The sequence below is a fragment of the Sebastes umbrosus genome, chromosome 14 (assembly GCF_015220745.1).
Source record: "Sebastes umbrosus isolate fSebUmb1 chromosome 14, fSebUmb1.pri, whole genome shotgun sequence".
In the NCBI taxonomy this organism is placed as follows: domain Eukaryota; kingdom Metazoa; phylum Chordata; class Actinopteri; order Perciformes; family Sebastidae; genus Sebastes; species Sebastes umbrosus.
In genome coordinates, this window is record NC_051282.1 from 29,274,888 (window position 1) to 29,296,181 (window position 21,294).

The 21,294-nt window shown below is 41.1% G+C and overlaps 1 protein-coding gene across 1 annotated transcript; it reads left to right on the forward strand.

The window, feature by feature from the left end:
* Positions 1-1,849: 1,849 nt before the first annotated feature.
* On the forward strand, positions 1,850-20,115 carry tecpr1b (tectonin beta-propeller repeat containing 1b). Its single transcript, XM_037792407.1, has 26 exons — positions 1,850-2,196; positions 2,387-2,480; positions 4,446-4,678; positions 4,757-4,939; positions 5,052-5,174; positions 5,268-5,390; positions 6,246-6,420; positions 7,083-7,183; positions 7,290-7,391; positions 8,140-8,267; positions 8,349-8,959; positions 9,046-9,158; positions 9,240-9,395; positions 9,470-9,619; positions 9,722-9,879; positions 11,807-11,934; positions 12,242-12,335; positions 12,891-12,987; positions 13,068-13,147; positions 13,253-13,309; positions 13,387-13,561; positions 13,749-13,884; positions 14,008-14,100; positions 14,180-14,286; positions 14,442-14,561; positions 19,086-20,115. Exons 3-26 carry the CDS (start codon positions 4,454-4,456, stop codon positions 19,215-19,217), a joined length of 3,567 nt encoding a protein of 1,188 aa, XP_037648335.1. The 5' UTR covers positions 1,850-2,196; positions 2,387-2,480; positions 4,446-4,453; the 3' UTR covers positions 19,218-20,115.
* Positions 20,116-21,294: the final 1,179 nt, after the last annotated feature.

Consider the following 21,294-nt stretch of genomic DNA (forward strand, 5'->3'; position numbering starts at 1 on the left):
TTTAGAGTTTTTACCTCATGTGTGGAGGGCAAACATGCTCACACTGTGACTTACATAATTGCTGTCCTCATTATGAGTGGGTTACCCTTAAAGGGACTCGATGTAAGAATCAGAATTGCTTGTTAACAGCAACACCTGTGGCCGTTAAGTCAACGAAAGTCAGCATCGGGCTTGTGCTCGCTCTACATAGACAAGAAACGAGCATCGGTCAAAACAGTGAGGAGACACACGTCAGCTAAAACCTCAATATCACTATATTTCACCTGCTTGGCAGTAATGTTAGCTGACCAGACGAAGGTCTCTCCATGAAGTAGTGTGCGCGCATACACGTCAAGAGGTGGAGCGAGACAGCGAGAACACGCGCGGTGTGATTGAAGGCAAGCATGCAGAGGAGGAGAGGCTCCGGCAACCCGCGAGCGCACATGGGATCCCGACTCGGTAGATTTATACGCTTAAAAAGTTACAAACAGTCCCTTTAATGTTGCATAATGTTGGACTCACATCCTCAGATTTAGTCAGAGGATCAGGGTGCAGGTTTGGAGAGGAGACAAGTGAGTGAATTAAATGTCAACAGGATGTTAAAAAAATATCCTGATTTATAGGGATGCACCGATACCGGATCGGATATCGGTGACAATGGGGCAATAATGGGGGAAATAAACTGGGACACATTAAGTGCTCAGTGCTGCATGCATGCAGTGTGCACTGCAGAGCCAGCTCACCATTATTACCTCCCAGTGTGTCTATACTGGTTTTAATGGTAAGGGGGTCTACACATAATGCAGTCATGCATCATATGCCATACATTACATTTTATTAGTTTAGAGTTTTGACCTCATGTGTCTGGAGGGCAAACGTGTTCCACACTGTGACTTACATAATTGCTGTCCTCATTATGAGTGGGTTACCCTTAATGTTGCATAATGTTGGACTCACATCCTCAGATTTAGTCAGAGGATCAGGGTGCAGGTTTGGAGAGGAGACAAGGGAGTGAATTAAACGTCAACAGGATGTTAAAAAATATCCTGATTTATAGGGATCGGATATCGGTGACAATGGGGCCGACCTTTTAAATTCAATTCTATATTTATATACATTATATACTGGAATTTTAATTCCTGTTTTGACCAATTTGTTGCTGCATTAAAAATGTTTACACTTGAGCTGTAATTCCTGTTCATTTTGAAGATTTGTTTTGCCAAGTTGTTGGTGTATGATTTAATACACTGAAACGCTCCGTTTTAGTGCATTTCAATGGAATTGCAACAGAATTGCGTTGCTAGGCAACCGTTTGGGTCCATGTTTACTTCCTGTCAGCTGATGTCATTAACATACACTGCAACAGGAAATAAACTGGGAGACATTAAGAATGTTTACATTTAAAACCGCGTAACGGTCTAAATATTGTAGATTTGTGACCTCACAAATGGAAAGAAATCCTAACATGGTTTCAAAAGCTCAGTTTCTGAATACGGGCTGTGTGTATTTCTCTGTGGATTAAGCGTTTCGATACTTTCACAGTATTTATATAGAACTTAATCCTGCTTTATAATATAAAAGACATGAAAATGTCCCTTTTTACTATATGGGACCTTTAAAGTCTGAAAACAGAGACACGAAGAGGTGCAGAAGACTAGTTTTCTCTCAGAACACTTGAATTACAATATGGTAAAAAATTATTATGGAATCTTTGCCCAATGATGCAAAAAAAAAATAGTTGCCTGCTGCAGCTTTAAGTATGCATATAGTGTTTGAGTAGGTCATCCCACCACTTCTAAACGTGTTATTTAGGAAAGTTGTCGTGTTTCTTTCCATCTTAATCGATCTGTTAGTTTGTGATGAAATATTCCTAAACTGTAGCCAAACATGTAAAACTAACCTGGCACGCTTCAATAATTCATTTGAATAAATTATTAAAAATATGTGCTGTCAATCAGCAGGAAAGAAAAAAACCAAACTAACCAGGCAGCAGCTGATCTGAAGCTCAACCAATCAGAGAAGAGATCCCGCCCCCTCTCTGCAGCGTCTCGACCAATCAGAGCAGCGCATCCCTCCATTTCCTGTTGTGGTGTCGAGGAGTTGGACGCGCAGCATTCCTCTGGTCCACAATGTGAATTATTATAGCAGCACAGGAATGTGTCTGCACGACTTTACTCTGCTTCTGCACAGCTGTTGCTCATGACCAGAGCTTCACAGGTGAGTAACCATGATGTGATGGACAGAGTGTGAGGTGTGAGCTGTAATAACTCCTGCAGGGAATAACCTGGATGATGCACTGTAAACAGCTTATAGACGACTTTGCAGCATAAGACTCCATATTATTAGCTGCATTGCATGCTTTAACTCCATTTATTGTTATTTAACCTGGGTTTTATGTTGCATCTAGCATGGGCCTTCGAGATGGCAGGTATCCTCTGTTGCACCTGATGTCATGTTGTTGATATTCCCTTGACAACCGCGGATCGGATACCTATAATCAGGTAACAGGAGGCTGCAAGGTGTGTGTGTGTGTGTGTGTGTGTGCGTGTGTGTAAAGCTCATAATATAGGTTATTATAGGACATTGCAATCTAATTTTAAAAAAAAAAAACCTATGTAATGCAACATTTACTACCTTATTGACACTAGTTAGAATTAAGAATTCAATTAGAGAATAAAGTTCAAGCTGCTGCTTTTATAATCACATGTTTTATTATATTATATTTAAATAATGAGAATAAAGGCCTGTTTGATTTTAGAGTCGGGCATAGTGACTGTCAATACTGGAGAGGATTAGTATCAGTCGATAAAGCAAAGTGTCAAGTTAGTGCAGTCAGAATAAACATAGAACTTCCGGTCAGACATTTCAAATTAAAAGCACACTGCCAGCTTTGAGTGGTCACTAGATAGATAGATAGATAGATAGATAGATAGATAGATAGATAGATAGATAGATAGACTTTATTGATCCCAAATTAGGGAAATTATTGAGTTACAGAATGCACAGGAACTACATAAAATGTCAACACTAGAGAAATATATCCATAGAATACAAAATATAAAGAATATTAGAATACACTAAAAATATACCTGACGAATACAACTAGCATAAAAAAATCTATTATATAATTAATGAACATAATTATAAACATAGAATAACCCACTATATACATTAGCAAAGTGTGCAAGTTACAAGGTTTTGTTCTGTATAAGGTCCCATATTATAAAAAGTGCGATTTTTATGTTTTTTATATTACAAAGAAGGTTTAAGTGTGATATAAATACTGTTAAAGTCAAAACGCTCAATATAAGGAGAAATGCACACAGCCCGTATTCAAAAACCATGCGTTTGATACAAGCCGTCAGGATTTCTGTCCCTTTGTGATGTCACAAATCTACAATATTTAGACAATTTCACAGTTTTAAACGTAAACATTTTAAATGTGTCCCAGTTTATTTCCTGTTGCAGTGGATGTGAATGACATCAGCTGACAGGAAGTAAACATGGACCCAAACTGTTTCCTAGCAACGCAATTCCATTGCCATTCTGTTGAAATGCACTAAAACGGAGCGTTTCTGTAACTAAAACAAAAATCTAAAATGAATCCCATATTTTTCTTGAGAGGACAACAAAAAAAGCTTAGGGAATATTTTTAATTAAAAGTTAGACTCCTGCTGTTAGGGCTGCCCCCTCTTAGTTGATTATAAGGCTGTGTATTGGCATGAATCTGGCAATACGATACGTATCATGATACAGGGGTTACGATTCAATATATTGCGAAACTGTAAGCAAAGTGATATATTGCGATTAAAATTTAATTTTAAGAAAACTGTCATAGTATAAAAAACACACCACCATATGTATAAAATCAGATTAGGAAAAGTCACTAGACAAGAGTCTTTCCAGTTATACGCAATTTATGCAAACTTGTTTTTTTGCCCAAAACTGCATGTGATGATCATAAAGTGGGCATGTCTGTAAAGGGGAGACTCGTTGGTACCCATAGAAACCATTTTCATTCACATATCTTGAGGTCAGAGGTCAAAGGGACCCTTTGAAAATGGCCATGCAAGTTTTTCCTTGCCAAAATTTTGCCTAAATTTGGAGCGTTATTTAACCTCCTCCCCAACAACCTAGCATGACATGGTTGGCAGTTTGATCCCCGGCTCCTCCGTTGTAAAGTACTTTGTATAAAATCACAATATAAATGCAGCCCATTTACCAATTCTGAAAACACAAATAAAAACACTAAATTCTGATGATATGCTACATCTCACCTCACACCTCTACCAGAGGACGACAATAACACTCGACCACTACTCAAGGATGAATCTAAATGTAAATGTAGCCTTTACTCCGGATCGTATCTCTTCAGGATATCAATAAGGCTGAAGTAAACAGAGTCATAAAATGAAATACCAGACCGATTGGAAAGATGAGAGCTGTATCTTGCTGTCTCCGTTCAGGGGCCATCATGCCCATCACGCTGCTGTGGGCCGTGGACGTGTACGGCAGGGTGTACGGCCTCTCCACGGCCGGCCAGCGCTGGGAGCGAGCAGACGACATGCTGCTGGAGCTGAAGCGTGTCACCGCGGGGAAGGGCCGCTGCTGGGGCGTCGGCTGCGACCACCACATTTACCTCAACATGATGCCCAGCGAGACCCCCATCCGCTACCGGGAGGAGACCTATGAGAACCAGGTTGGCCCCCTGAGCTGCATGTTAATACACTCACAGTGTAGTTAATGTTGCTAAAGAGCCGTGTGTGTGTGTTTTCAGAGGTGGAACCCAGTGGACAGCTTCACCGACACACTGCTGCCCACCGACCGCTGGCCGTGGAGCGACGTGACCGGGATGAATCCTCAGCCGCTCCACAGCTTTGAGCTTCCCTCCCGCAGCTGGGAGTGGGAGGGAGACTGGTATGTGGATCAGAGCTGTGGAGGAGAACCCAGCCAGACCGGGGTAAGAAGCACATTAACTTACTTCTGCGCTTCTTTCCTGCTTGCCATCTTTCTAATTTTCATGACTGAAGTCTATCTCCTCTAGTGAGGCTCTGTTTGTGTTCTCTCTTCAGGGCTGGGAGTACGCAGTCGACTTCCCGGCCAACTTCTCCCCGGACAAGAAGTGGAACTCTTGTGTTCGTCGCAGGCGGTGGATCCGCTACAGGAGATACACAGCGCAAGGCACCTGGGCGAAGGTTTGGGACGCTCTGTGGTTATTCTATTTATCTGTGAACTATCAGAGGAGTAGAGGAGTTGAGTACAAGTAAAGCCTCTGTCTCTCTCTGCAGATTCCTCTGGACAATCCCAGGAAGCCCCCGCTGCCGCTCTGTGACATAAGCTGTGGTGGTTGGGAGATGAGTGACCAGTCTGGACGGTATCCCTACCTCTGGGGCGTGTCCCAACAAGGAGAGGTCAGTCTACTGTGTCATGTGACGGAGGTTTTAGTCGAGCATGCAAAGTACACCTAGTGTTCAGGTGACCTAGTCGGCGAGGGCCGGAGTCTTGGGACACTCAAGTATCGGACATGAGATAACCAGAATTAGGGACAGAGAGAAAGAGATTTCCACCAAAAAGGGAACTCCCCCTTTAACATCATCAAAAAAGATGTAGCATTATCAAAGTGATAAACCTTAAAGAATAACTCACTTTAGATGCTCTGGATGAAGACAAGGGATCAGGTCTGGCTGGTTTTTACAGGATTACAGCATCTACAGATGACGGCTCTTTTCCGGTCCTTTGAGAGCTCATAAGTAATGGATCGCTGACCATTTCAACCAATATGACAAATAGTGTGTACTGGATAACATGGTCAACCCTGCCTTTAAAGTGAAGGCTTACATGCACTACTCACTATCACAATCACAAAAGTTGATGCAGCACTACATCTGGATATGCACTGCTAGTGTTTCCCCCTTAGACAACCTCTACACAGGGCTGTTAAACCCTCCATTTATACCGCCTAATATGAGGTCAAATGCCTCAAATTAGGATCAGATATGGTAGCAACAGACTGCTGTGAAGTGCAGTTCACTTTTAATTTCTGGCCACAAGAGGGCAGCATGACTTCATATCAATTATAAAGATCCTCTTTGAGCCAATTATACCTGTATACATCTAAAGTTATACTTTCAATAACATGGTTTGATGCTCTGTTAATGATCTGTAAATATCTTATGTTATGGATGTATAATTTGAAGCCAAGGAGCATGCCTTATCTTATCGTACCCCACCCAGTCTGATCTTATGACTCTCTCTTGACCCTGCAGGTTTGGTTCAGGGAGGGCATCCACCCTCGGGTCCCAGAGGGCTCCAGCTGGGAGGAAGTAGAAGTGCCCAAGGAGGTGGCTCAGTTATCGGCGGGCCCCGGAGACCTGCTGTGGGCTCTACTGTGGGACGGGAACCTGCTGGTCCGTACCGGCCTCAGCCTGGACAGCCCGACTGGTCAGCATCCACCGTGGTTCACATTTACTAAATTATTTTCCCTTTTTTCTTTCATCTTTGCCTCCTCCTTTTTTTTCTTTAAAGGTCCCATATCGTGCTCATTTTCAGGTTCATACTTGTATTTTATGTGTCTACTAGAACATGTTTACATGTTGTAATGTTAAAAAAAAACTTTATTTTCCTCATACTGTCTGCCTGAATATACCTGTATTCACCCTCTGTCTGAAATGCTCCGTTTTAGCGCATGCAACAGAATTGCAACGGAATTGTGTTGCCAGACAACAGTTTTGGTCCTTGTTTACTTCCTGTCAGCTGATGTTATTTACATGCGACAAGAAATAAACTAGGACAAATTTTGAATGTTTATGTTTAAAACTGTGTAATGATCTATATATCGTATATTTTTGACATCACAAATGGACAGAAATCACAAAACGGCTTGTTTCAAAAACACAATTTCGGAATACGGGCTGTGTGTATTTCTGCGTATATTGAGCATTTTGATAGTTTATCAGTATTTATAAAGCACTTAAACCTGCTTTATAATATAAAAGACATGACAATCTCACTTTTTACAATATGGGACCTTTAAACTACCACAATAATGGTCAGTCAATAGCTTGCTAAAATGAGGCCTTCATGCTGTCATTTTCTTCTGTCAGGCACGTCGTGGGTGGAGGTGGAGTCGCCAGCAAAGGAGGTCGAAGCGCTTCACGTGGCCGTTGGCGTTAGCGTGGTCTGGGTGGTCACTAAAGACTATAAGGTGAATCAATACTCCTCCTCCTCACGTGTGTAAAACTCTTGTTGATGTTGATTGTGGTGGTAAAACATAAACTGTATCTGTATCTGTGTGTTTATTATGTTTCAAGGTTTGGTTCAGGCGCGGCGTGAACTCCCACAATCCCTGTGGCTCCGGCTGGATCAGCGTTGGAGGGGAGATGATGGTGGTGGATGTCGGACTCAATGACCAGGTTGAAAGATTTCTATAGATCATTTTCTCTCAACAAATAATTGTCAATTAAAATGTATTTATTTAGTGTTCCAGCCGTTTTGATTCCTTTACTGTTGCGTTTCTCCACTCGAGCTGCTTCCCCTCTGACCGATTCACTTTACCCTCCACTCTGGATCCGGTTTCAGGACGAGCCAGATCAGGGCCGGGGTCGAGGGCACGGAGGCTTTCGCTCTGCACCTCACCGCTGAGGACTTTGCTAGCACTGCAAACCCACATCTCACACCTCCTCCCCTTCCGTCTCTCACCCCCTCCCCTCCCCTCCCACAGCCCTGCTACCTCTGGCCTCGAGTCGCTGCCCCGCGGTTGCACTGTAACACGAGTCCAGCCAGCCGTTCCAGCCAATGTCCCAGCAGTAGCGCCTCAGGCCCCAGCCTTATATATCCCCAGACTATATTCCTACTGGCCGGACTTATGGGAGACTCCCTAATTAGAAGCTGGCCAAGCCGTTTGCATCATATCCCAGATTTCATATTTCAGGGCCGGATATGGATAATTATGGATATGGCTTGTGTGAGGTGGCGGGCGCCAGTGTTACAGTATATGGCCTTATAAAGTCACAGTCGCCTGTGTCCCACTAGTGCCACTGAGACGCCTCTGAAGAGTGAATTAAAGTCTGATTTTGTTTTATTTGACAGGATTCTGCTTCATGTTATTTAATGGCTTCATAAATAACACATCATTGTTGTTCTACATTGTGTTCCTCTCAGGTTTGGGCGGTGGGGGAGGACCGCGGCCTGTATTTCAGAATGGGGGTGGCGCTGTCTGAACCAAGCGGGAGCGGCTGGATTCCTGTTTCTGCCCAGTCGGGCAACAGTAAAGAGGTCATCCCTCCCAGGTCTGTTTTAATACACAATAGAGCTGAATCTTCTTGAATGGTGTAATGAAACTGACCTGAGTACGTGTGTTTGGTGTTCAGAAGGAAGGAGTGTGAGTTTGGTGGTCAGCTGACCGAGGCCTCACAAGGCTCGGTTCTGAGCTGCACCGACTCGGACTCAGATCTAGGTCCAACCGATCCACAAAACTGCACCGAAGACGCCGCGGTCCTAGAGGCAGCAGCCCCCTCCGTGGTCCCGTTAGGGGGAGCCGACACACCTACACCTCCACCCCCCCTGAAACCGGAGGACACCCCCTCAGCCTCCCGACAGGACGCACCCAAACCGTTCATCCCTGCCAGCGACAGCTTCATCAACAGCCTGGTGTCAGACCGAGACAAAACCTCCACGCCTCAGCTGGCCGTCGCAGAGGTGCCGCAGGAAGAAGCGGAGGAGCCGTCCCCGGCACCGATACTCCCGACCCCAGACGCCGCGGGACACGACGTCCCCTGGATGAACGTGGACCTGGAGGGAGCAGAGGCAGCTCGGTGTGCGCAGGCGGCAAGGTCTTCGTTGGCGGACGGCGGCGGCGCCGCCACCTACGCCCTGGGGACCCCCGGTGTTGGAGAAGAGGACGCGCCAGTGTGGACCTGGATCTCTGGTGGAGGCTGCGATGTGGACGCCAGTTCACAGATCAGCTGGCTTAGTCCTGCAGGTATACAGATGTGTCTAGAGATAGAGACGGTCTCCTCTGTGGCTGTTTGTCTGTCTAAACGTCTGGTTTGTGTGTCCGTCCGTCAGGTCCTCTCACCAGCTCCCTGTCACTGACGCCGGTCCAGTCGGCGTCCTGGAGCGAACAGCAGCAGCAGGAACACCGAGAGGAGATCAGCAAGAAACCGCTGGAGAGAACCCACGTAAGACTCTCTTTAACTCCTCCTTCCTGTCTTGGATTGATCCTCTCTTGACACATTTCTTTTGTGCGTTTCCCTCGCCAGTCGGTGTGGATGCGTAAAGGTGCGTTGCGTTGGTGGCGAGACTGGAAGCCTCAGCGCTGGGTGGACGTGAGCGTCGCTCTGGAGCAGTCCACCAAGTCCGACGGCAGGAAGGACAGCATCTTCTTTGTCTACTACACGCAGTACGATGAGAAGAAGGTCGGTTTTGCTGTTCTGTTAAATTCTGTCTGCCGTTGTTCACTCTCTTCTAACTCATATTGTCTTTGCCACAGTACCTTCATGTGTTCATTAACGAAGTGACGGCGCTGGTTCCGGTGCTCAGGGACTGCCACTATGCCTTTGCCGTGTACACCGCCCACAGGACCAGACAGAGGTGGCCTCTGGTGCTGGCAGCTCAGACTGAGAAGGACATGACCGACTGGGTAACAGTTACACAACATAATAACGTACTAGTGTTTACATTTACCAGCTAAAGCCCGTCGCTGATCTCGTGTTGTTTCTGTCCTGTCTGTCTGTGTGTGTAGTTGTCCATGTTGTCCGACTGTTGCTGTGAGTGTCGAGGGATCACAGGTCCCCCGTCCAAACAGGCCCTGTGGTCCACCACCTCAAAGGGGGACGTCATGGTCCATGAGCCGTCCTTCTCCCTGGAGGCCGCTGCAAACACGCTGGCTGGCGTCCTCATGTGAGACTGATGCCAAGTACTAAACTCTGGCCCAATCCCAATGTCCACACTCACAGAGGCGCGTTCCCGCAAAGTCCTTGAGGGTTTATGGTTGTCCCGCTGTCAAATCATCAAGTCCTTGAGGGTTTATGGTTGTCCCGCTGTCAAATCATGAAGTCCTTGAGGTCTCTCTCACAGACATTTTGAGCCCTTGACATTATGAACACTTTCCGTAAGTCTGCATTTCTGCAGACCATGCCTGAGAGAATTACCCACAATTCATAGCGTTGTGACGTTAAACACACAGGCTGTATTCTAAACCTCATACTATACTAGTAGTACGTACTGATCTGACCAAAATATAGAATGTAGTATGCAAACAAATCTGCAGCCAAAAATACCTGGATGTCGTACTGATTCGGAAAAAATCTCCAGTCTGCATTGGACCAGTCAGCCTCGCATACTGTATCCCACAATGCAAAGCGCTGGAACGGTCACTTTCTGTCATTTTTGTAATGTAAAGTAGCGCGAAACCCGGCCTAGCGTACTACAAAATGAATTGATTTACGTTCCATACTACATACTACTGACGGACGCAGTATACAGTATACAGTAAATACTGCGTTCGTCAGTACTATGTAGTAGGCGGTTTCGAATGCAGTCAGGGTTACCATGGTTACCAGGGGAAGCCCGAAAGCGTATAAAATAGTTGGTAACACTTCATTTTACAGGTCTGCAAATTTCATGGTAATTAGGTGATAATTAGAAAGTAACCTATTTGAATTTCTTTGGAATTACTGCCAAATATTGATCTCAATTTATCAAAAATTACTTTTATTATAAACATTATTTAATAATTATATTCCGCTATTTCCCAAAAGCTGGTAATTTATTTAATGCATTTCCAGGAAAAGAATACAAAGCACAGCCTCTTCTCAAGCCTAAGGGCCATATTTTAACCATTACATGCTATCTTAGCACATCATTATTAAATAATGTTTATAATAAAATAGTTTTTGATACATTTTGAGGTAAATATTGGGCTAATTTGTCAGTAATTCCAAAGAAATTTCAAATAGGTTACTTACTAATCATCACCTAATTACCATGAAAGTTGCGGACCGGTAAAATGAAGTGTTACCCCGCAAAGTCTGTGAGGGACTTTTATGAACACTTTCCGTAAGTCAGACTTTTAGCCTGAGGGAATTACCCACAATACAGCGTTGTGATGTTAAACACATGGTTACCACGGTTACCAGGGGAAGCCCAGAAGCGTATAAAAAAAGGTAAACAAAGAGGGGTTTTCAGCCTTATATATTTAAATTTACACAGAAACATTAACTTTAAGGATTTACGATGGTAACCTAAATTAAAAAATAAATGAAATCAGAGTAATGCAGCATTAGATTATATTAAACATCTGGTTTATCCATCAACAACTCCTTTTAATTTTGCTTAATGAAGTTTGACAAAAAGAAGTAAATAGATTTTTTGACAGTTACCTTTTTTTTCGTAAGGCAAGAGTTGTAAAAACGTAAAATAAAACGGTAACGTGATGTGTCGCTGCTGTCCCGTTCATACTTTTCAAGCCCTCGCAGCCTCTCCCACTCAACCGTTTACCAGGTGACGTCAGTCGAGTCCCTGAAGGTTCAGGGCTTAAGGCCTGAGGGGGGGGACAGCCTGAGGGGGGACACTGGGATTGGGCCTCTGTCTGCTTTTTTGTTTTCATTCTCTCTTTCTGCTGGTTTCCCATCAGCCTATATGTGTCTACGTTGTCTTAATTCTGCTCCATGTCAGTTAACCTGTCACTAACACACCGCTCTGCATGGGGAGAGCGGGTTTTATACTGTATGTGCTGCTAATGTGCCAGATCTCTCTCGTCCTGTGTGTGTTGTCTCTGTCTGCTAACAATAACGCTGCTGGGTGCTTCTGCCGTGCGGTGCTGCAGGTTCTGGCGGCAGGTCCCGGGTCACCTGCGCTGCGTAGAGTCTAACAGTCTGGGGCTGGTGTGGGGCATCGGGTGGGACGGCACCGCCTGGGTCTACAGCGGGCGCGAAGGGCAGCAGCCCACCGCGGGTAAACCTACCCAATATGTTTCCCACAAACTGAGAATTCAGATGTCATCTTCACAACTACTGTAGGCTCATCTCCTTGATATTCATACGCCGGACAAAAATATAAACACTTCCCCTTTCTATGCACACAAAATAATTATTTCTCTCAAATCCTGTGCACAAATTTGATTACAGTATATTCATGTTAGTGAGCAGCTGTAGAGACGTATGTATGTTTGTATGTATGTATCAATATAACATTGTATTGTACATACTACTTATATAACTATTTATTTCCTGGTATAACATGTCTGTCATGTTTCCTGCAGGAGCTGAAGCTCAGACGCAGCAGCAGACGGACGTCAGGAGTGTTCATGTGTACGAGAATCAGAGGTGGAACCCGATGACGGGATACACAGACAAGTAGGAACATTCATCTTTTACACGGTTTAGTTCTGACGGAGTATTAGGGCCACATTGAGGGAAAACAAATCTGAGATTTTGAGAATAAAGTCGTAATATTACGAGGAAAAAAAGTAATTTCCTCCTCCACAAAAGAGTCAGTTTCCCCATCTGGTCCGTGTGCTTCTTTCTTAGAATAAACGCAGTTTCTTGCACAATCTTTTCCAGGTCCTGATACTGATGATGATGTGGTGCGGATGTGCCAAAAGATGAACTATTTGGTTATTTGTGAAACCTAAACTAAATTATAACTTTATTCTCATAATATTATGACTTTATTCTCTTAATATTATGACTTTAGTCTCATAATATTACAATTTTTTTTCTCATAAACTTCTGACTTTATTCTCATAATATTACGACTTTATTCCCGAAATTTCAGATTTATGTATTTTCCATCAATGTGGCCCTAATACTCCGTTGTAGTTTAATAAAGTCTGTGTGATTTATCTTGTTAAAAGGTTGACTGTCTTTGACTTCCCCTCAAACATCAACCTTTGTGTTTTTTGTCTCCAGAGGACTTCCTACAGATCGCCCCATGTGGAGCGATGAGAGCGGACTGAAGGAGTGCACTAAAGGAAACACTCACCCGCCCTCCCCTCAGTGGTCCTGGGTAGGAGCCACCGATTCAAAACTCCCTCCTGCAGACGCGTTTATGTTCTTGTTTCATCACAGCTAATATCTGTGTTTCAGGTGTCAGAGTGGGCTGTGGACTACAACGTCCCTGGAGGGACAGACAAAGAAGGCTGGCAGTACGCCGCAGACTTCCCTGTGTATGATATTATGATTATTATTATTTATTATTTCTCAGGATGTTAAAAAAAAAAAATCAACTTTGTAAGAAAGAGAGATTTGTCTGACTGATCTCCCTCTTACAGGACGTTTCACGGCCACAAAACCATGAAAGACTTTGTGAGGCGCAGAAGATGGACGAGGTAATCAAACACACATTTCTGTTTTTTGTAACTCACAGTTTCTTCAGCATTAAAACAATCCTATATTCTGCGTACAGGAAGTGTAAGATCACATTAAGAGGTCCGTGGCAGCAGGTCCCGCCCATCCGTCTGAGTGACATCTCTGTGATGCCGTGCCTGGCCCAGAGCAGGATGGAGCAGGTCCCCGTCTGGGCCCTCAGTGACAAGGGGGACGTCCTGTGTCGTCTGGGAGTCTGCCCCGAAAACGCTGCGGTGAGAAACGAGCTGGAAGACTCATTCTGACGCAAACATTTACATTTATATTCCTCGATTTGAAGAGAGATTTACAGCGAGGGCAGCAGGAAATAACAATAATTTCATTATTAGTAATTCCTAGGTGTCAGTTTGCATTCATCTCTTCTCTGCAAACATTGTTGGAAACACCACTTCTATGTCACAGGGCAGCTCCTGGCTACACGTGGGCACCGACCAGCCCTTCAAGTCCATCTCCATCGGCGGAGCCAACCAGGTGTGGGCCATCGCCAAGGACGGAGCCGTGTTCTACAGAGGCTCCGTCTCCCCACAGAACCCTGCAGGTCAGTGGAAGATGCTTGTAGCGCCGCCACCCCATATAAAGGGCAGATGAGATGGCTGTTATTTGTTTGAGTACATGCAGCACCAGCAGGCAGTAAACTTGAAACGCTCTCGTCCCTCTGCAGGAGAATGCTGGTACCACATCCCGTCCCCCCTCAGGCAGACTCTCAGACAGCTGTCTGTCGGGAGGACCTCCGTCTTTGCTGTGGATGAGAACAGTGAGTAGTAGCAGTAAAACACCAGATGTTTACTTCATTATTTAGAACCGAAGTAATCCCTTTTTTAATCTTCCTATAGGTAACTTGTGGTACAGACAGGGCCTCACCCCCAGCTACCCTCAGGGCTCCGCCTGGGAGATCATCTCTAACAACGCCACCAAGGTGTCTGTGGGACCGCTGGACCAGGTCAGTATAGACAGGCCAAGTCCCGCCCCTTCCGGTGGACCCCATGGGACCTTATTTCAGAAAAAATATGAATTATAATGGGATCTTTAAACTGTGTCTGATAATAAACCAGGACTACGGACTAGTGTTTGGCTCAGTGCTGTTGTTCTCTCCAGGTGTGGACCGTAGCAGATGGAGTCCCAGGATTCCCTGCTGAGACTCCTGGAGCGGTCTGCCACCGGCTGGGGGTGGGCCCCATGCAGCCCAAAGGCCAGTCCTGGGACTACGGTATCGGGGTGAGTATTACCCCCTATAATCCACATTTCAATAATGTTGTGAAAGGAAAAATAAAACACACTTTTGACCATATTTGCTTTTAATGTTAGCACTCAAGGAATTGAAAAAAAAACTTGAATATATGTTTCTACTTATAAAGAAAGAGACATTTTTGTTATTGTTAGTGTTTCTCTCAATACTTTAAAAACTGCTCACAAATATATAGTTTAATTTAGAGCTGCAACTAATGAATATTTTCATTCTAGATTAATCTGTTGATTATTTTCTTGATTAATCGATTAGTTGTTTGGTCTCTAAAATGTCAGAAAATGGTGAAACATGTCCATCAGTGTTTCCCAAAGCTCAAGATGACGTCCTCAAATGTATTGTTTTGTCCACAACTCAAAGATATTCAGTTTACTGTCAGAGAGGAGGAAAGAAACGAGAGAATAGTCACATTTAAGAAGCTGGAATCAGAGAATTTTGACTTTTTTTTTTTTTTTAAATGTTAGACAAAAAAAGTCTGAAAAAAAAGATCTGAAAAAGTCTGAAAAAATGTCCGAAAAAAAAGTCTGAAAAAATGTCCAAAACAAAAAGTTCTGAAAAAAAGATCTGAAAAATGTCTGAAAAAAAAGTCTGAAAAAATGTCCGAAAAATATCTGAAAAAAAAATGTCTGAAAAAATGTCCAAAACCAAATAGTCCGAAAAAAAGATCAGAAAAATGTCTGAAAAAAAAGTCTGAAAAAATGTCCGAAAAAAAGATCTAAAAAAATGTCCGAAAATAAAGATCAGAAAAAATGTCCGTAAAAAAAAATCTAAAAAAAGTTCTGAAAAAAAGATCTGGAAAATGTCGGACAAAAAAAGTCTGAAAAAAAAGATCTGAAAAATGTCTGAAAAAAAAGTCTGAAAAATGTCTGAAAAATATGTTTGACAAAATGTCCAAAACCAAAAAGTCCGAAAAAAATGTCCAAAACAAAGTCTGAAAAAAAACATCTGAAAAATGTCTGAAAAAAAAGATCTGAAAAATGTCTGAAAAAATAGATCTGAAAAATGTCTGAAAAATATGTCAGAAAAAATGTCCAAAACCAAATAGTCCGAAAAAAAGATCAGAAAATGTCTGAAAAAAAAGTCTGAAAAAAAAGATCTGAAATATGTCTGAAAAAATGTCCAAAACCAAAAAGTCCGAAAAAAAATGTCCAAAACAAAAAGTCTGAAAAAAAAGTCTGAAAAAAAGATCAGAAAAATGTCTGAAAAAAAAGATCAGAAAAATGTCTGAAAAAAAAATCTGAAAAAAAAGATCTAAAAAAAAGTTCTGAAAAAAAAGTTCTAAAAAAAAGTTCTAAAAAAAAGTTCTGAAAAAAAAGTCTGAAAAAAAAATTCTGAAAAAAAAGTTCTGAAAAAAGTCTGAAAAAAAATTCTGAAAAATGTCCAAAACAAAAAGTCTGAAAAAAGAGATCTGAAAAAAAAATGTCTGAAAAAATGTCCAAAACCAAAAAGTCCGAAAAAAAATGTCCAAAACAAAAAGTCTGAAAAAAGAGATCTGAAAAAAAAATGTCTGAAAAAATGTCCAAAACCAAATAGTCCGAAAAAAAGATCAGAAAAATGTCTGAAAAAAAAGTCTGAAAAAAAAGATCAGAAAAATGTCTGAAAAAAAAATTTTAAAAAAAAAATCAAAAATAAATTTCAGAAAAAAAGTCTGAAAAAATGTCCAAAACAAAAAGTTCCGAAAAAAAAGATCTGAAAAATGTCCGAAAAAGATCTGAAAAAAATGTCTGAAAAAATGTCCAAAACCAAAAAGTCCGAATAAAAGATCAGAAAAATGTCTCAAAAAAAAAATCTGAAAAAAAAGTCTGAAAAAATGTCGGACAAAAAAGTCTGAAAAAAAAGATCTGAAAAATGTTGGACAAAAAAAGTCTGAAAAAAAAGATCTGAAAAATGTCGGACAAAAAAAGTCTGAAAAAAAAGATCTGAAAAAAGTCTGAAATAAAAGATCTGAAAAATGTTGGACAAAAAAAGTCTGAAAAAAAAGATCTGAAAAATGTGTGGAAAAAAAAGTCTGAAAAAAAGATCTGAAAAATGTCTGAAAAAAAAGTCTGAAAAATGTCTGAAAAATATATCTGAAAAAATGTCCAAAACCAAATAGTCCGAAAAAAAGATCAGAAAAATGTCTGAAAAAAAAGTCTGAAAAAAAAGATCTGAAATATGTCTGAAAAAATGTCCAAAACCAAAAAGTCCGAAAAAAAATGTCCAAAACAAAGTCTGAAAAAAAAGTCTGAAAAAAAGATCAGAAAAATGTCTGAAAAAAAAGATCAGAAAAATGTCTGAAAAAAAAATCTGAAAAAAAGATCTAAAAAAAAGTTCTGAAAAAAAAGTTCTAAAAAAAAGTTCTGAAAAAAAGTCTGAAAAAAAAGTCTGAAAAAAAAGTTCTGAAAAAAGTCTGAAAAAAAATTCTGAAAAATGTCCAAAACAAAAAGTCTGAAAAAAGAGATCTGAAAAAAAAATGTCTGAAAAAATGTCCAAAACCAAAAAGTCCGAAAAAAAATGTCCAAAACAAAAAGTCTGAAAAAAGAGATCTGAAAAAAAAATGTCTGAAAAAATGTCCGAAACCAAAAAGTCCGAAAAAAAGATCAGAAAAATGTCTGAAAAAAAAGTCTGAAAAAAAAGATCAGAAAAATGTCTGAAAAAAAAATTTGAAAAAAAAAATCAAAAATAAATTTCAGAAAAAAAAGTCTGAAAAAATGTCCAAAACAAAACGTTCCGAAAAAAAAGATCTGAAAAATGTCCGAAAAAGATCTGAAAAAAATGTCTGAAAAAATGTCCAAAACCAAAAAGTCCGAATAAAAGATCAGAAAAATGTCTCAAAAAAAAAATCTGAAAAAAAAGTCTGAAAAAATGTCGGACAAAAAAGTCTGAAAAAAAAGATCTGAAAAATGTCGGACAAAAAAAGTCTGAAAAAAAAGATCTGAAAAAAGTCTGAAATAAAAGATCTGAAAATGTTGGACAAAAAACGTCTGAAAAAAAAGATCTGAAAAATGTGTGGAAAAAAAAGTCTGAAAAAAAGATCTGAAAAATGTCTGAAAAATATGTCTGAAAAAATGTCCAAAACAAAAAGTTCCAAAAAAAAAGATCTGAAAAATGTCCGAAAAAGATCTGAAAAACCAAAAAGTCAGAATAAAAGATCAATGTCTGAAAAAACAGTCTGAAAAAATATACGAAAAGAAAGTCTGAAAAAAAAGATCTGAAAAAAGTCTGAAAAAATGTCCGAAAAAAAGATCTAAAAAAATGTCCGAAAATAAAGATCAGAAAAATGTCTGAAAAAAAAGTTTGAAGAAATGTCCGAAAAGAAAGTCTCAAAAAAAAGATCTGAAAAAAAAGTCTGAAAAAATGTCGGACAAAAAAGTCTAAAAAAAAAGATCTGAAAAATGTCGGAAAAAAAAGTCTGAAAAAAAAAGATCTGAAAAAAAGATCTGAAAAATGTCGGACAAAAAAAGTCTGAAAAAAAATCTGAAAAAAAGTCTGAAAAAATGTCCGAAAAAAAAGTCTGAAAAAATGTCCAAAACAAAAAGTTCCAAAAAAAAGATCTGAAAAATGTCTGAAAAAGATCTGAAAAAAATGTCTGAAAAAATGTCCAAAACCAAAAAGTCCGAATAAAAGATCAGAAAAAAGTCTGAAAAAAAAGTCTGAAAAAATATCCGAAAAGAAAGTCTGACAAAAAAGATCTGAAAAAAAGATCTGGAAAATGTCGGACAAAAAAAGTCTGAAAAAAAGATCTGAAAAAAGTTTGAAAAATCAGATCTGAAAAATGTCGGACAAAAAAAATCTGAAAAAAGTCTGAAAAAAAAATCTGAAAAAAAAGTCTGAAAAAATGTCCGAAAAAAAAGTCTGAAAAAATGTCCAAAACAAAAAGTTCCGAAAAAAAAGATCTGAAAAATGTCCGAAAAAGATCTTAAAAAAATGTCTGAAAAAATGTCCAAAACCAAAAAGTCCGAATAAAAGATCAGAAAAATGTCTGAAAAAAAAGTCTGAAAAAATATCCGAAAAGAAAGTCTGAAAAAAAAGATCTGAAAAAAGTCTGAAAAAAATTCCGAAAAAAAGATCTAAAAAAATGTCCGAAAATAAAGATTAGAAAAATGTCTGAAAAAATGTCCGAAAAGAAAGTCTCAAAAAAAAAAAATCTGAAAAAAAGTCTGAAAAATGTGTGGAAAAAAAAGTCTCAAAAAAAGTCTGAAAAAAAGATCTGAAAAATGTCTGAAAAAATGTCCAAAACCAAAAAGTCAGAAAAAATAAAAAAATTAATCGTTGCAGCTCTAATTTCATTTTTTAAAAGAAGCTCAGTAACTTCCTAAAACAGCTGTAGGTTTAACTCAAACAGGAGTAAAACGGTGCATTTGTTTGGGACTATTTTCAGCGGCGGACTGATACACATTTTGGTGCAGATAGATAGAGCAAATAAAAGAATTCTGTCAAACTCACAGAGTAAGAGGCCTTGTTAGTGCCCTCTAGTGCACAAGTTAAGTCTTCATTTCTGTATGTTTGTCCTCCAGGGAGGATGGGAGCACATCAGTGTGAGGGGGAACTCAGCAGAGGCTCCTCGCGCCCCCCATCCTCCTGCTGTCGGACCCCCACGCAGCCCGCTGCCTCCGACACAAGTGAACGGGAACGCCGTGGGCGTGTAGCACCATCCCACCTCCTCCTCCTCTTCCTCCTCTTCCTCCTCTTCCTCCGCCCCAGCCCTGTTTGTGCCTGGATCCACATTCCCACAGGCCCTTATATCCCTTCATGTAAAGGGAATGCACAATCACACCACTGAGTTTATAACACTGTATGTTTTGGGTCGGATCTGATCGATGGATGGATGAATGTTACTTCCTGGAATCATGTCGGCGTGCAGCGAAGACAAAACAGAAACAAGGGAGCACGAGAGCATTTAATGGATCTCGTGGGATGAAGATGTAAAAGTGAGTGCATGTGTTTGCTCTTACTCCATGTAGGCTTTGGCTGTTGGGTGTTCTGGGATCTAGCAATAGCTTTTATTCTTCTATACAATAACCTGTTAAAACCTAAGAGGGTGGGACTCTGATCAAGGGCTAAGGCTTGGGTACTAAACACACAATCCCACTGGAGCCTCGGTTTCTAGACTTTTGTTTGCCTGTCATACATTTGCATGTGATTTAAATTATTTATTTATTTATTTATGCATTTGTTGAATTTTGTTTCTCCATATGTTTTGGCCTATTATATGTTTGCAATGGAGTGTTTTTCGGGCTGAACGAGCCTTCCGAATATTGAAGGCTTTTTTCAAAAAGGACTGGTGGTAAAATTTGAGATCTTCACACTTCAGGAAAAATATAATGCTCTTTAATTACAGAGAATAAATATGGGAAATTGAGTCTGCATTGATACCTCTCTGTCCTCCTGCAATAAGTTAACGCTCTTCCTGTCAGTATTATATCCATCTACATACCTGCTATGACCACGACTGTTGTAATCCCACAGCAGCTCTGAATGTCACCACGACTCGACATTCATCTTTACGAGGGGCATTGAGATGTGAAATAAAAAAGTCTAAAGACACTGCTCTATGTTCGGACGTCATTTCAAGTCGGTCTGGAAGACAAGTTGTGGGCTGAGAGCAGACAGTAATCTACTTGTTACACCAGCAAGTACCCTTCACTGAAGAAGGCTGTGGTAGAAAACTACGAGCCAAGTAAGTTGCATTTAGAGTACTTAAAGAGGACCTATTGTGCTTTTACCTTCTCCTGTGGTGTTATATAGGTTTTTTTTGTGCATGTAAAAGGTCTGCAAAGTTACAAAGTCCACGCCAAAGGAAGTTACTCTCCCCGACAGAAACACTGCTCCTGAACTGCCTAAAACACCTCGTTTCAAGTCCCTCCTTTTCTTCTGCAATGTGGTGATGTCACCAAGTAACACATTTGCATAATACCTGCTTACCGGCCCTCAAATAGGGATGTCACAGTGAGGAAATCTTCCCACCAGTTAATAAACTTGTGACAACACCGATGTTACCGATTACACCGGACGTTTTACAGGAAAAGACATAAGATGATGTAGCGCGCTTATTTTGATCTTTAACGTAGGGTGGCGGTGTGTCTGGCCTCTCCGGTCCAGCTTTTGCTGCTGGGCCGCAGGGGTCTACGTAACGCCACTGCGCCGTGTACACTGGCTGTGACCGCTTCATCCTCCTCGCGGCGAATGCCTCAGTAACGTTATGGTTCTTTTATAGCATTCGGTTTAAATCTGAAATATTGCCAAATAAGCGCGTTTGCTTTTCGCTTCGACACCAAATCCTCCGCCATCTCTCGGTCTGTCAACTCTCTCTCGTCCCGTGTGTGAAATCTGACTCCTGCTATTCTGAACTGAGACTCCGTACGGAGCAGATGCGTTCGCTGTCAGTTTGTAGCGTCCGTCGTTCGACTATCTATTGATAAAACGGCACTGATAGTCCAAAATGAACTAAATGGGTTTATATCTGTAAACGACCACCGGCAACACCGACTATCGCGACAAGCCTACACCCAAACAAAGCTAGTTAGAGTGGAGCTGGAGCGGTGTCCGAAGAGTTTGGTTTGGTCGACCAATCACATCACAGTGGGCCAGCTGACCAATCAGAGCAGGAGCTCAAACAGAGCGTTTCAGACAGAGAGTGAAAAGAGATGCTGCAGCACAGCCGGTATGAGAAATATAAAGCGTTTTTTGAACATTAAAGCATGTAAACATGTTTCTATTAGAAAC

What these genes read in the sequence shown, in the direction of transcription:
- tecpr1b (XM_037792407.1), top strand. Translation starts at nt 4,454, where the DNA reads ATGCCCATCACGCTGCTGTGGGCCGTGGACGTGTACGGCAGGGTGTAC. An exon ending in AAAGAGGTCATCCCTCCCAG is followed by an intron (nt 8,268 to 8,348) that starts GTCTGTTTTAAT and finishes TTTGGTGTTCAG; the next exon opens with AAGGAAGGAGTGTGAGTTTG. An exon ending in CTCCCCACAGAACCCTGCAG is followed by an intron (nt 13,885 to 14,007) that starts GTCAGTGGAAGA and finishes GTCCCTCTGCAG; the next exon opens with GAGAATGCTGGTACCACATC.